General features: G+C 46.6%; 2 protein-coding genes across 4 annotated transcripts; one reads left to right on the top strand and one right to left on the bottom strand.

Annotated features, from left to right (window-relative positions):
* Positions 1-291: 291 nt before the first annotated feature.
* Positions 292-2,723, top strand: LOC5666867 (zinc finger protein 2). The gene is made up of 3 exons (XM_001688630.2): positions 292-1,967; positions 2,035-2,388; positions 2,459-2,723. The coding sequence occupies exons 1-3, from the start codon at positions 558-560 to the stop codon at positions 2,594-2,596; spliced, it is 1,902 nt and encodes a 633-aa protein (XP_001688682.2). The 5' UTR covers positions 292-557; the 3' UTR covers positions 2,597-2,723.
* A 71-nt stretch (positions 2,724-2,794) lies between these two features.
* On the bottom strand, positions 2,795-14,751 carry LOC1276252 (uncharacterized). Of its 3 annotated transcripts, XM_061649479.1 has the most exons (8): positions 14,274-14,606; positions 13,515-13,752; positions 12,449-12,856; positions 7,304-7,452; positions 7,140-7,233; positions 6,639-7,053; positions 6,386-6,531; positions 2,795-6,312 (listed from the first exon to the last, which is right to left on the bottom strand). In XM_061649479.1, the coding sequence occupies exons 3-8, from the start codon at positions 12,594-12,596 to the stop codon at positions 4,301-4,303; spliced, it is 2,964 nt and encodes a 987-aa protein (XP_061505463.1). In that variant the 5' UTR covers positions 12,597-12,856; positions 13,515-13,752; positions 14,274-14,606; the 3' UTR covers positions 2,795-4,300. The 3 variants fall into 3 exon arrangements, with proteins under 3 accessions (XP_061505463.1, XP_061505464.1, XP_061505462.1); XM_061649480.1 differs by lacking the exon at positions 13,515-13,752 and having other exon boundaries at positions 13,993-14,751; XM_061649478.1 differs by lacking the exon at positions 13,515-13,752.
* Between the last annotated feature and the right edge of the window lie 158 nt (positions 14,752-14,909).

Here is a 14,909-nt window from a genome sequence, read left to right as displayed (position 1 = left end):
CACCGTTGCGTACTTCAAGCCGGCTGCAGCTGCTCGATCGCAATGGAAAACGCTCTTTTGGGTGGCAAAAATTGCAGCAATTGTGTGAAATGCGCTGAGAAAAGCTAAAACCACATTTTTGGGAGGATTTCATTCGATTTTGAACCATTTTTACAGTGATTCATTTCATGCAAAGGTATCTTGCCATTCCAGGGTGCAGCTGGCCTCTGGATTGGTGAATTTTGGTCTTATTGCTAAGCTTTACTAATGTTTGGCAAGAGTTTTGTGCTTATGTAGCTATAATTAGTAAAGCAATGCAGCAAGCCATCAAAAGAGCGAATGGAAAATGTTTTTTCTGCCTTGCAAAAAGGCGTGCAAAGCACACGAAAACAAGAAAAGACATCGATGCGGGCCAAGTACACAGCGTCGGCAGTGTAAACGCAACGACCGAGAGCGGCGTCCAACGAAAACAACAAAACTTTCCACACAGGGTGAACAACCGGCCGCAGTGTTTATGTTGTGTGAAACTATTTTGTGATTTAATTTTTTAAATTTCCCCACATGCTGGTGTTGCTAAAATGACCGTTTTTAATTTACTAACGTTTCCGAACGTTTGCCGTGCCTGTTTGCAGTCGGTACACCCCGATCAGATGGAGACGCTGGACACGCATCGTCCACTGCTGGACGGAACGATTGGAACCTTCCTGCAGGACATCACGTTTCGACTGCCCGCGAATGTCCTGCCCTACCTGCCTGGCTCCGTGTGCATAGCCTGTTTGGAGGTGATGGAATTTTTCAGCAAATATCGCCGAAAGATGCATCATCTGCACGAGTTCCTTGTCGCGCTGGTGCGTGTGAAGCTGGGCGATGAAATGCCGCTCAGGGCGCTGTTTGAGAGCCGAACGGAACAGCTGGAACTATTGTTTCGCGATCTCGACCTGTGCAACGCGACGGAGGCTGGCGTGGAGGATCTCTTGCTGGAGTACGATCAGTACATGATTGCTTCCATGAAGCAAGATGATGGCGAAAGCAACGAGCAGGGGGACAGCTTGGAGGACCAGATTGCACTAGCAGAGTCGGTGCAGTTGGAAGAGCTGGTCCCGTTCGAGGAATCGGCCATGGTGGACGAGCCTGTGATATTGGAACAGCTGGTGCCATTGGATGATCCATCCGAAGAAGAGGTCACTCCGGATGATAACTCGATAGTGGAAGACGAAGTAGAAGAAGAGTCGATTCCGGCAAAGCATAATGAAAAGAAGAAACGGAAAGTTATCCAAACAAGCAAACGCGGTCGATTGAAAATAGAGCTCGAAGTGGATGTGGAAAAGGATGCAACCGCGACGGACGATAGCGAGGGCGAGAAGGAGAAAAGCAATCTCGATCGGGAACGCTATCAGTGCGAAAAATGCCCTTACAAATCGTACCACACCGTTGCGTTCACTATGCACACGAAAAAGCACCAGCTGAACGAGGGAAAGGTCGGGTACGTGTGCAACAATCCGTTCTGCTTGCAGCTGTTTGGTACGGTGGACGAGCTAGAGCAGCACAAGGCCAGCAACCCGCACAGCCGGTACAGGTGCGAAATTTGCGGCAACGAGCTGAAGCATCGCGTCTCGCTCGAGGTGCACATGGAGCGCCACGTCGGCATCACGCGCTATGAGTGCCAGTACTGTTCGGCGTCGTTTCACACGCGCACCGAGCTGACCAACCATCTGGCCGCCATTCACATCAGCGAGGATCGGGCCGAGTGCGTGCAGTGCGGGGCCGTGTTTACGAGCAAGAAGCTGCTGAAGCAGCACCTGGAATCGCACACCCTGGTGCGCAAATTTGGCTGTGCGGTGTGTGGACGACCGTTCAAGACGCAGCACCATTTGAATCGACACGTGAAAGCGGTCCACACCGAGGACGCCCGGTTCCAGTGTGAGCACTGCGATGCGTCGTACAGCCGGCGGGACAAGTGGCGAATGCACGTGGAGAGCTTTCATGGGGTATGGGAACGCGAGACGCGTTTGAATTTCAATTGCAGTTCGAATTAATGTACCATTTTCGTTGTAGATACAAACATACTTCGTGTGCGACATTTGTGTCCGATCGTTCGACACTAGTGAAGCACTGCAGGAGCACCGCCATCATCACGAGCATCCGAAAAAGCTGGAATGTGGCACGTGTCTGATCGTTTGCCTCACACAGGAAAGCTTCGACCGGCACACGTGCATCACGTACCAGGAGGATTATGTTTGCTGTGGGCGCGATTTTAAGTACCACATGCTGTACAACAAGCACATGATGAGCCACGGCATTAAGGTGAACGCTAGGGTAAAACCGAAGACGAATCTGCTGCTGGGACAGGAAAGGGCTATGCGAGCGGCACAATTGTCTAAGCAGAGTTATCGGCGGAAGATAAATAAGGTAAGCGGAATGTGTTGCGAGAGTTAAAAACGGTTAATTTAACGGTCCATCTTGCGTCGTTTCATTGTAGATGAAATCTTCCAAGCAAACTAGCACGCAGCAACGTGGCCAAAAGTATGTCCAGAAAGGCGAAAACAGTGTAGAAATAATAGAAATTAAGGAAGAGGAGCTTTTCCCAAACGACGCACAGCAGCACCGTATGGATTGAATTGGCTGTAGTGGCTTAAATTGATTTAGCTTGACCCGTAAGGACAGCTCTCTATCCCTCCAACATTCCAAACAAGAGACAAAAGTGAATAAAACTGTTACGGGTACGTAAAACATAATTACAGTAATTTCGGATTCGCTTCATTTTGTGCAAACGGATGCCGACTAAAGAAGAAGGGTACGCTAACACCATTTGGTCTAGGTTGTGTTATGCATTACTAGTAATACTTGTTTGTTTTTGCTAACCATTTTATTCTCAAGTGTTGTATGACCACATTATCATTATCGTTTTGGTGTGGTTGTGGTATTGAACGAATAGAGTGCCCTGTCTGTTAATGCCACCCCTCCTTTGCGCAGGGAATACTGTTCATCATTCATGCGTAGTTCATATATATATATATAATATCGTTATCACTAGTTTCAACGGAAAGTACTAAAAAAACACTCAAAGTTGAAACAACTCGTAGTTGTGCAGTGGGTGGTAGCACGTGCAATGGCAATATAGCATCGACACAAGGTTACATGAAACCCATGCATCGTAATTAGAGACACTTACTTAGTACACCTACTTCTATTTGCCGAGGTTTTGTTTTGCTTTTAGCTGGCATACCAGACCTCGTCTTTTGTCAGCCCTTTGGTTAGCTCTCTTACTCTCTCTCTACTCGGCCTTTTGACTACATTCTCTACGTAATGTCCTTTAATGAAGGATCGAAGAGATCCAAACTTCTATAAAGTGAGTAAGAATTACCCTTGTTTTACGGGTGTTTGTTTTACTACTTCTACCACTGTCGTGTTGGTGTGGAACAAAAACCTCACACCTTGTTGTGTGTAATGTGGTGTGGCATTACACATCAGTCCATTACGGCTTACGGCGCACTGTTGCTGCTTAGCGTGTGCAACAGCTTCCCGGCATTCTTTACTGGAGCACCCACCTGAACAGGTCTAGGATGTCTTTGCAATCCTTTCTCCAAGGCATTGCGCATATCAAAGAGTATCATTTGGAGCATATCAAATACTTTTAAAGTTCTGTAGCTTCATTATTTATGATAGGAAATAATGAAAATGCTTCTTTGCATTAGAATCTTCCGCAGATGTATACTGGCCATAAAGGATTATGCTACTGAAAGGAATTTATTCAGGTCCAGTCCAAACATGACTAATTAGACACGTTCTGCATCTTTTTAATAATTCCAATATTGAGATATTGAGCTTTTCCTATCATGTCCTCTTGATAAGCACAATTTTTCCACTAAAACCTTGGAAGGCCATTGGCCGCCCAGTTTTGCTGAAGAGCCGCTGAGTGCACAGTGAGATAAATTAGTTCATATAAAAGGCATCCGCTGGAAGCAAACTGATGGCAGGCAGGTAATAAATAAGAGAAAGGCCACCGGAGCTTGTCTTTTTGAAAGTTACGCCCTCTATCTCCAGACACACTTTAACGTGGCCAACGGCAAATTCGGCTCAATGAAAAAAAAGCCATCTTCAAACCTGGGACCCACCAATGACAGAGTCATATCGGCTCCATAGACTGAAGGGGGTCTGATCAATCGACTAGTGAGTAAAAATAAGCCTAATGACTTTGATTGGGCAATCTGTGGGACTAATTGCACCAGAGTGGAGGCAAAAGGTTCTCCCCAGCACTTCCCAAAGCCGCGCATCGCGCATACGGAATCGTTTACAGCTCCAGCAGCAGCACCTCCTCGTGCTATACGGAGTTTGCTAAGCGAGTTCCGCTCCCGGGTGCCACCGTCGCCGTCATCATCCGGTCGTCATAGAGCGACAGCGTCTTCGATGCACGCACCTTCCGCACCGAGGGCGGTACATCGCCCGGTGTCTTGACGCGCTGGCTAGGATTGCGCAGCCGCTCGATGCTACCCTTCGGGCCGAACACCTCCTGAAACACTTCTAGCGAACGCTGCCGCTTCAGGGACCGATCGTCCAGAAAGGGCGGTGGCGACGATGCTTCAGATCCTTGCCGGGTGTGTCTCGACCCTCTGGGCGGATGCATGGCATTGGCCGATTTGGAAACGACGATGCGTAGCTTCTGCGGGTCGTGATGTTCATCCACGGTAGCGCCGTCGTCGTCCACCGCCATCTCGTCCAGTATGGCGAACGACTGTCTGGTGAAATCTGCATCGGCAAGCGCTTTGGCTCGGCCGCGCGCACTAACGGCACCTTCGGTGGCGGTAACATTGCCGACGGAATGTGGTTCGTGCAGCAGTAGGTTGCTCTCGTACTTGCCCGTACCGAGGTCCAGATTCGTGGGACGTTCCACACCGCCAGACTGTTGAACGTGCTGCTGTTGCACATGCTGCTGCTGCTGATGCTGCTGCTGGTTGTTGTGATGATTCATCAGGATCTCTTCCTCTGAGAGCAATGCATTGCGCGGCGAGCACGTGTCACTGGTTTCGACCACCACGACCAGGTTGGACCGATCACCGTCCGTATCGTCACATTTCTGTTGCACATCGTACGCGTGGCGCACTAGCGACGGTGCGGTTACGCCCGCGAGATGATTCTTGTGGAATGTTTTCTGCAGCATTACCTTCACGCTCCCGCCCAGCCCTTTGCCGGGCGGCATTGCCTTTCCCTCGAACGAGCCTTCCCCCCGCTGTATTAGTGGGGCGAGTCCTTTTCGCCCGACCGTATGCTGTTCGTCCTCGTCCGACTGCGAGCGGGACGGTGCGCCACTGTGCGTGGTCGAGCTGGCACCGCCCGACGACGACAGCTTACCGTACTTGTACGAGCCGGTCGTGTCCTCCCGGTACCCGGCCGGCGGTACCTGAGGGATGATCTGCTGGTTCGGCGGTGTCATGAATGCGATCGTGCCGTCCGGACTGTAGCGCTGGTGCCCCATCATCGCGGCGATGGCCGTACCGTCGCTCTCCAGCTGATACAGCTGGGCCTTCTCCAGCGCCGGGCCATCGTCGTGGCTGCAGCCCTTTGGCGGCATGGTGCGGGCCCGCGGGTTGATCTGCGCCACCTCCTGCAGCCGCTCCTGCACGCACATGGCCGTCAGGCGAGCTTCCGCATCGTGGTCCCAGCAGTCCTCGCACGTGTCGCGCACGATCTGCGTCACCAGCCCGGTACCGAAGTGGGCCGGGAAGGTGGGTCGCGCCTTGTTGCGCGATACCAGCACCTGCATCTGCTCAAAGTTCGGGTTCGAGCCGACGTACTCCTCGTACGGTGCCCGGTACTCCGGGACGGTGGTGCCCTCGGGGTAGAAATCTTCGCACCGGTTCGCCAGCTCCCACAGCACCAGCGCGAGCGTGTACACGTCGATCTGCTTGAGGGCGGACTCGCAGTCGCGCAGGTTCACTGCGCCCTCCAGCACCTCCGGCGCCATGTAGCGCACCGTGCCGACCTCGTTGATGCTCTTCGTCTCGGCGAGCGTTATCTCGCCCCGGTACTCGTACCGTGCGCCGAACGTTTTCAGCGCAAAGCCCAGATCGCCGATGCAGCAGGACAGGTCCGATTTGACGAGAATGTTGCGCGAGTTCAGGTCCCGGTGGCAGATGCACGGCTTCACCAGCTCTCCCTTCCGGATCTCGGTGTGCAGGTGGGCCAACCCGTTGGCGATCGATTTGCCCATCCGGCAGAAGGTGCTGAACGGCACACTGTTGTCGGTCAGCCAGTCCTGCAGGCAGCCGAGCGGGGCTAGGGACAGCACCAGCATGTACTCGATACGATCGTCCAGCGTGCGGCGCTCGTCCGATCCTAATGGTGGGAGTGCGATGGGAAAGACGGGGCATTAGTAAGCATTGGGGCAAAGAAAAAGCAAAACTCCTACCGAAATATGCCAATAGAGAAGGAGATTCCATCAGTGGCACCGTGTAGATGTCACGCTCGTTGAGGAAGTACTGCCGATGCTGGGCGGAAAAGATCTTCACCGCCACTGGCTTCTCGTTTACGATACCCTTCCAAACGGTCCCGTACCTTGTGTGTGTGTGTGTGTGTGCAGAGCACCAATAGAAAAAGAAGTAGTTTTTAGCAAAAAAAACATTCAATCCACTTTCCAAACCTGCCACACAGCTACCACTCACTTGCCCTGCCCGATCATCGACACAAGCTTCAGATTGTCGACGTTGTAGAGATTCGAGCTGTAGCCCGGGCCGGACGGTTCCATGTGCTCCAGCAGCTCACCGGTACCCTTCTTCGGTAGCTGGCGGCAGCTGAGGAACCCACCGATGCCGAGCGTCATGATGGCGACCAGCGCAAAGCAGATGTACACCGTCGGCGAGCTCCAGATCGAGGTGTACGGTGCGAACGGCGTAATGCTTTCGTTCTCGTCCCGCATGCTCAACCCGTCCGCGGCGGTTGGTGGCGGCAGGTAGCTAAAGTTGCCGTTGCAATTATCGCCTCTGCAGCAGCAAAAGAAGTGCCGGGTGGGTGTTTCCGTCGTGCTGATGCACTCGTTGCTGCTGCACGATTCCTGATCGTCGTTCGATCCCCAGCATCCTGTTTGGGCGGGGAGTGTGTCAATTAGGGTCAAGCGGTTAGAAGGTTCAAATCAGTTGCAAAACAAATTCGTAGCCTCCTCTTACCTTGCACAACCACTCGCGTTACGTTCTTCACGATGTCGAACGTCCACAGCGTGTAGCAGAACGGTGCCGTGCGGGAACAGGTGGCGACGGTGGACTGCAAACGTAATCGAGATAGCATGTAAGTGCTTCATGTAGGACATTCGATAGCTTTATCGTCTACTTACAACGTTCTTTTCGAACACGGGCTCATCCGATGGTTCCGGCTGATCGTCGTAGCTGTCGTAATCGTCGACAAACTCCTGCCCGTTCTGCTGCTGCGTGTTGGTAGTGGACGTCGTCCCAAACTGTAGACAGCGGTTTTTCAGTGGATTTGCTACGATTGCATCGTCGAAGGAAACGAAGATCAATGAAATCAATTATGTTATGTTCACTAAAGGATATTGGGGAATTAGGCCAAAGTAGGATTGATTGGAACTTATTTTTGGAATTTGAAATAGTTGTTTTCTTCTATTTTTATGCTCCAATAGTCTTCATATCGGCACAAAAATGAATCCAGAGCACGTGAGGACTATCACTACCAGCCATGCCATAAATAACCAAACCCCGATCGATCAGTACCTTTTGCTAGTTGACGTGAAATCGACTCTAAAAAAAAGGTGTTTGCTTCCTTTTTGATTTAGACTACCCGTAAGGCTTTTTTATACCGTTTTATGACGCAGTTGGAAAGTTATAATTAGGATAATGGACCTACATTTATTTGTATCAGTATCCTACATTTATTTATTGATTTTCAGCAATATTTTCCGCACAAAAGGACGAGGAAGGTTCAATTTCAGACATGGCATGACGGACGTGCTGAATGGAAGAACAAAAAGGAAGCAGTTTTGGACGACACCCGATGAAACAGGCATTTATCAATTCATGTTGAGGTACACATGATGGAAAACGTAATTCATATTTGAATTTCACAATTCATTACACAATTCAATTAATTTAGTTGAATTTCAAAAGTTTCCATCCTTTCTTTTCAATTTCATCTATTTTGAATCTCGAAAGGTTCTATTGAGCTTAAAGAATCTTCTTCTGCTTCTATTTGGCGTAACGTCCTACGTGGACATGCCGGTTTCTATACTAGGCTACAGGCTTTCTAGACTAGGCTCGGGCAATTCGGTTCATTTTGTTGAACGTGAACATACTAGTTCTTTAATATGAACTGAACGTGAATCGCTATTCATTCGTTAATTTCAGTTGAAGAAAATATGGAAAATTGTTTCCTTTTGCAAGAAGAATATCATATTATTACATCTTGAAAATTATTTGGCAGACCAGGATGATCTTTACAACGACGGGCAGGACATTCTTTTCCTGAACGTCCTGGTATTACGGTTCACGTTCACATCAACAACTCAGTACATTACAGATTTTCGAATCATATAATGGAATAGTTCAATCAAGCATTCTGTGGAGGTTTGCAATCATATAATGCAGGGGTCTCCAAACTTTTCAGTTCGCGGGCCGCATTGCTTCACAATCAACGTTGTTGAGGGCCATTTTGACGCTTCCTTTAGAATGAATGGAATTTCAAATCTCGTTTTAATAAGAAAATACTAACAAAATATATCAAATTTCTGCTGCTTTATGTCATTGAATCTTGATTTTCGCCTTCCAGAAGTAAACAAAATTATTTTGATTAATTAGTGAGAAAAGACAGCTATTTAATTCAACCATTACCCAGTCATCGCGGGCCGCATTAAAGGCTCTTGAGGGCCCGCGGGCCGTAGTTTGGAGACCCCTGATATAATGGATTGTTGCAACCGAATTGTGGAATTTTGCGAGCATACTGTGGGGCGGTTGTCAGACTGTGGGTGCCGCTGTAGATATCTCAACACATTTTCGTTAATTTTATTTATTTTTCATGTTTAATTATGCCAAGATTTACTTAGTTTATCATGTGTACTGAATGCTGAATGCTATACGAAAACAACTCAAAATAATGTTTTTTAGAAACCATCATCGGTATTAACACCGAAACTTTTTACACCGGTAGCAACACTCCATTATATGATTGCAAACCTCCACAGAATGCTTGCACAATTGTACTACCCGGTTCAAACATTCCCTTAACCGGTTGAATTATTCGATTATATGACTCGAAACTCTGTATAAAGAACCGGTGAACATGATGAATGTAGGACGTTCTTTAGATTGAACTGAATGAATTATCGTACGGTTCTGGTTCTTGGGGCACACCCAAGGACTGTGTACGAACGAGGTTAAGTAATATGGAACGATTTGGCAAGTAACCAAAAGTTCGTTACAGGCAGTTTGACATCTAAGAGTCCTGTTCGATTCAAATTTTAACTGTGATAAAAATGATAAATCGTTATTTCATTTCATTTCATTTCATTTATTAATACAATATCCGCCATCAAGGCTAAATAAGGCAGACTTAAAACTAAATAAACCCTAACAAATAAACAAAATAATTCATGAAAAACTAAGCCTAACTAAACTAGTCTAGACCTAGCAAAAAAATTAAAGAAAAAAAACAAAGGTAGAGCGTAGAGACTATCAAAACTTAATGAAACTTAGAAGAATAATTAAAGAGAATTAGAAGAAAAAATACGGTTACGGAAAGAGTTGAGAGAGGAGTCGAAATCAAAGAGATAGTAAAAGTGGTTAAACAACCTGAAACAGGATAGAATAGGATCATTGAAAGTATAGAGAGTATGACGTGTTTCAATTGACAGAGGATCACGAGGACGAAGGGAACGAGAGGGAACATACAACGAGATGGACGAGAGTAAATCAGGAGCATCAGTATCAGAAAGTAATAAGCCACCAATAAAACATGCCTGAGACACTTGGCGGCGGAAGCTTAAAGAGTGAAGATTGAGTAACTGCAATCGCGTTTCATAGGGAGGTAGTGAGGCAGCACCGAACAAACGACGAAAAGCAACCCTGGTAAAAAGGCGCTGAATGCTTTCAATTCTCGAACAGCCATCAATAGTAGGAGGATTCCAGATGATGCTAGCATATTCAAGAAGAGGCCTTACCAGAGCACAATAAAGGTTTCTTAAGAAGCTTTGATCTCTAAAAATAGAGGTAAAACGTAAAATAAACCCAAGAGTTCGATTAGCTTTTAGTAGAACCTCATCAAGCTGCAGTTTAAAGTTAAGACGACTGTCGAGTATAATACCAAGGTCACGGATGGACAAAACACGAGAGAGAGACGAGTTAGAGAGAGTATAGTTAAATGAAATAGGAGAAAGAGAGTGAGAGAAAGAAATAACAGAACATTTATCAGGGCACAAGCGAAGTAAGTTGGATGAACACCAATGAACAAATGCATTAAGGTAATGCTGAAGACTCATACAATCAGAAGAAGAGGACACAGGTAAAAAGATTTTGATATCATCCGCATAAAGGAGATGACCATCAGGAGGTAAAACATTACAGACATCATTGATGAACAAAGAAAACAGAAGTGGACTTAGCACACAACCCTGAGGGACACCTGACGTACAAAAAAACTCCTCAGATAAGTACGACCCGGTTTTAACCCTGCAAGATCGATTACTTAAGTATGAGGACAGCCAGCTAATAATGCCATCACCAAAACCAAGTTTAGATAGTTTAGCTAATAGTAAAGAGTGGGGCAAACTATCAAATGCAGCATGAAAGTCAGTGTATATTGCATCAAGTTGGGTACCTGCCTCAAAAGATCTGAAAATATTGGTAACAAAAGACATGAGATTAGTAGAAGTAGACCTACCAGGCATAAACCCATGCTGTTTAGGGCTAATAGCGGAACTACAACTATGAAGTATGGTTGGAAAGATACATAGCTCAAAAGTTTTGGCTGTGGCACATGTTTGAGTTATCCCACGATAATTAGAGACAATGCTACGGCATCCCTTTTTGTGTACCGGAAAAAGCCAACAGGATTTCCAAAGAGCAGGAAAGACCCCGAGAGAAAGTGAAAGGTTGAAAATTTTAGCAAGGTGTGGAGCAAGCACGTCCTTACAGTTTATTAAAACTGAGGCAGGAATGCCATCTGGACCAGGAGTAAAAGAACGTTTCAACCCAAATAACACCTGTACAACTGTTTCAGAGCTAACCGAAATATCGGAGAGATTAATTAAGTTCTCTGGCGTGTAGAGTAGCCCACCCTCAATAAGGTTAGGGTCACTAACCGGTGGCTCAAACATTTGGGAAAAATGTGCAGAGAATAGCTCACAGATCTCAACAGGCGTAGAGGCAGTTCGAGAATCAAGTACCATTTCATTAGGTAACGTATTGCACCCTCTTCGAATCCTAACAAATTGCCAGAAGGATGCTGGATCAGAACGGAAACGCGATTGCAGTCTACTCGAATAGGCCTCAAAACAAGCCCTGTTGTATAGTCGATGCGCAGAGGCAGCGTACTTAAATAAACGAAAGTTGAAAGCAGATCGGTTCAGACGATACCTCCTAAGATATTTCATTCTATCCTTTTTCAGGTTGCGAAGAGTACGATTGGACCAGGGAGGATTAGGAGGGGAACGAAAAATAGGTGTACATGAAAGGAGTGCAGAGGTTAACAAAGCATTAAACGATTGGACAGCCTCGTCGACCGATGTACATTGATAAAAAAAAGACCAGTCGGCACGAGATAGAATAGAATTAAGTTTACGATAGTCTGTAAGACGAAAATTATAACGAACACTCAATGAATTAGGAGCAGAAGGCAATTCATTCCTAACCCTACTAGCCCTAAATAAAGAAGACGGTAACGCAATTTCCAGAGCAGGATGATGGGCATCCTGGGGCAGGAGCAGTGACGAAGCAGGATACACAGAACAACAAGCAGCTGCAGCAGAGTTGGAGAGCACCAGGTCCAAATAATGATTTAAATGGTTATGCACCCCGTTCAGCTGATAGAGTTCATGCAGGTTTAACATATCCAAAAAGCAGGAACTGGATGTATTCGAAGAAATATGTGGCACATAATGTCTTATAGCTGAAGATGAATCTGGCCTTACTGCGGTAGAAAGCGCAGTCATGGTCATCACAAGACAATTGTAAATTGGTTATTGAATATTTCACCAAATGTATTGATGTCTCTTTTAATAATAATGGTTTAAGAGTTTGATGAGTTTTCCAGGGCTTTTTGCCGTCAAATGGCATCCAAGATGATGGCCAACCTATTCGAGTCCTAGTCTGTTCGAGATTTGTTTAGTACCACGCAATCGGATAGTCAATGCTTGCTACGGGAGGACGCTCATTTCGAGGCTTGAACCCATGACGGATCTGTTATTGAGTCGTTGACGACTGTACCACGGGACCACCCCTAAGCTTAAAGAATACAATAGTTAATCAGCACTTACCTTGCCCTCCGGTAATCGAACATGCCAATACCACCAACAATCCCAAACACATCACGTGTCTTTGCATCTTGAAAGCTGCTTTGCAGCTCCTTGCAGCTTTGAAGCTGCTATTTGAGTGTTCGACACTCAGATGGCGCTGACGATGCATTCTTCTTGTTTGCCAACGCAGGCTACTGCTGTTCACTAGATCGGAAACACCAACTTCAAATACTGGATTTGCAATATGACGAGGACTAGAATTGATTTCCTCTGTGAGGTGTTCACAGCTCCACGCACTTGCACGAGCGCCCTTTAATCGCTCTTACTGCTGCCGTGGGGCAACATTCTATATCGTTGTTTGCTTTAGGTGGGTTCACAATGTTTATCGCCAGTGTAATAGGTCATGTTCGGGGTGTTTGGGTCAGTTGTCTGGAAAAGAAAGGCAAACATACTTATCGATTTATACAATTAAAATAAAAAAAATGTTAGAAACAAGACTGGAAGATGGATGGTTGAGCATGGTTTAAATGCAACAGTTCAAATTCCATCCCAGTCTCAATTCCAGGCTTGGTTTGCACCAGACCGAGAGGGGGCGTTTTCTCGTGTTTGTTTATAATTTCTAATCGTCGGCGTCGGCACAGTTGGCGGCACACGATTAGGACAACCGTTCTCGATGGCGTCATCGATGGGGGAATGTCGCCGGAATGAGGTTTCTATGGTCCTGTATCGTACTGGGGTTTTAGAAGCTTTGCAAGATCGTTTACGCTCGTTTTGGATGGGTAGTTGTACACACTGGAAAACATTCTCACTATGCATCCTTATCATGTTTTGGTGCGCGAGCCCTTATCCGCAACCAAATCCGCGTACCACTGTCGCGTAGTTGGGGAGGGAGGGCGCACATTTAATCACGAGGTGTTCGAGGGGCACAAACACATAAACACAAATCACACTTGTTATCGTGTTTGGTGCTCCATGCTGGTTGTTTTTTTTTTCGTCACAAATCATTGTGCGTTAAATAGTTTACTGGTTCTTGTCGGCAACACAAACAGAGGGACAGACCCTTGAAGGAAAACGCAACACTACTCACGTGAGTTGGACACTATGGGCGTATGGCTGCGTTTATGCTTGCTTTTTTTTCGGCAAACTTTAGAAAAATCTATATTTCACGGTACACAATCGGGACAAACAGCAAAACCATCAAAACATTATCCGCCCGTTTCATTGACCGTGAGCGGCAAACGCGCGCGCGCGCCCCTACACACACACACACATGCTCGAGGTTTGGTGCTTGCTTCGCGGCTGAAAACGCGAAGCGACATCGCCAACTACAGATGGTAGAGAGAGAGAGAGAGCAAGATAACGACAGAGAGACAAGTTGCCGACAGAGTTCACATCACGACAGCAGTCCCTTCCTGGCCGGTGCACCACAGTCTCTTCCACCCCACCACGCGTGTCTTCTTGCGACTGAAAATGGCCCATCTTCCAATTTGGGGTGGTGCGTCTGGGTGTCATTATCGGTTGGAGCCCATCACAATCCGTGTTTTTTTTTTTAACAATTTACTTACGATACACCGAAACACAGCCGGACTCTGGCACTTTAGAAATTCAATGCACTAAAATGTCAGACGATCGCCCCCCTCTGGCAAAGGCTACTGCGTATTTAAGGGCGTCTCTGTTGCAACCCTCTGTTCGTCATCCCTTCAAGGATATTGATTTTTTCACCGCAAAACACACTAGTGGGGGGGACCTCTCAATCTCTCTCTCTCTTTCTCTCGCTCGGATGGCCAAAAAAGGCGTCGTCTATCAATGTGCTTCAATCTCGCTGAAATCAAAGCGCAACCCTTACCCGGTATGTTTTTTTTTTCGCTACGGCAAACTGCACACTGCTTGTGCAACGTATTTTAGTTACAGAATTGCATTTTTGTTTATTTTTTTTTTTGCTGCTCTCCTTTGCGGCGTACAAACACTTCGAACGGAACGATTTTACGACCCTGCACAACACCGGACCGAAACCGACGAAACGCGAATCTGTACTATTGGGGCAGACATCTGTATGTATTTTTTTTGTGTGTTTTTCGCTCTGCGTATCCGCGAAGGGACAGCGTGTTGCACACTTGCGCAGTTTCGAGATCTTCGTTCTTCTCGCGTGCAAGCTCCGTACCACACAGCGGTGAGCAAATGAGAGATAAAGAGAAAGAAAGAGGGAGAAAGAAAGAGACAGAGAAAGAGAGAGATAGAGAGAGAGAGAGAGAGAGAGAGAGAGAGAAAGGGTTTATTGTTTTGTCTCTTGTCCACAGCACCACACAGTACGGCACCACAAATTTGTGTGATTTCTTCTGTGTCATATTTTGTACACTACAGTGACGGATAATTATTAGCGACAGAAAGTGACAGTTGTAAAATGAAAAGAGAGCTGAATTTCAATTCAAAGCCACTTATAATGCTGTTCAAAATATATATTTAGCCATGTATAATCAATTAT

Source organism: Anopheles gambiae, chromosome 2, assembly GCF_943734735.2.
Source record: "Anopheles gambiae chromosome 2, idAnoGambNW_F1_1, whole genome shotgun sequence".
Taxonomy (NCBI): Eukaryota; Metazoa; Arthropoda; class Insecta; order Diptera; family Culicidae; genus Anopheles; species Anopheles gambiae.
The sequence above is the reverse complement of the archived record's forward strand: the minus strand, read 5'-3'. Positions and strand labels throughout refer to the sequence as shown.

Excerpts from the sequence above, each read along its gene's own strand:
- LOC5666867 (XM_001688630.2), top strand. The coding sequence starts at position 558 with ATGACCGTTTTTAATTTACTAACGTTTCCGAACGTTTGCCGTGCCTGT. Across the intron at positions 1,968-2,034 it reads ACGTGGAGAGCTTTCATGGG|ATACAAACATACTTCGTGTG; the intron begins GTATGGGAACGC and ends TTTTCGTTGTAG. Across the intron at positions 2,389-2,458 it reads ATCGGCGGAAGATAAATAAG|ATGAAATCTTCCAAGCAAAC; the intron begins GTAAGCGGAATG and ends GTTTCATTGTAG.
- LOC1276252 (XM_061649480.1), bottom strand. The coding sequence starts at position 12,596 with ATGCATCGTCAGCGCCATCTGAGTGTCGAACACTCAAATAGCAGCTTC. Across the intron at positions 7,453-12,448 it reads TTCGATTACCGGAGGGCAAG|CAAATCCACTGAAAAACCGC; the intron begins GTAAGTGCTGAT and ends ATGCAATCGTAG. Across the intron at positions 7,234-7,303 it reads CCGTGTTCGAAAAGAACGTT|TCCACCGTCGCCACCTGTTC; the intron begins GTAAGTAGACGA and ends TTACGTTTGCAG.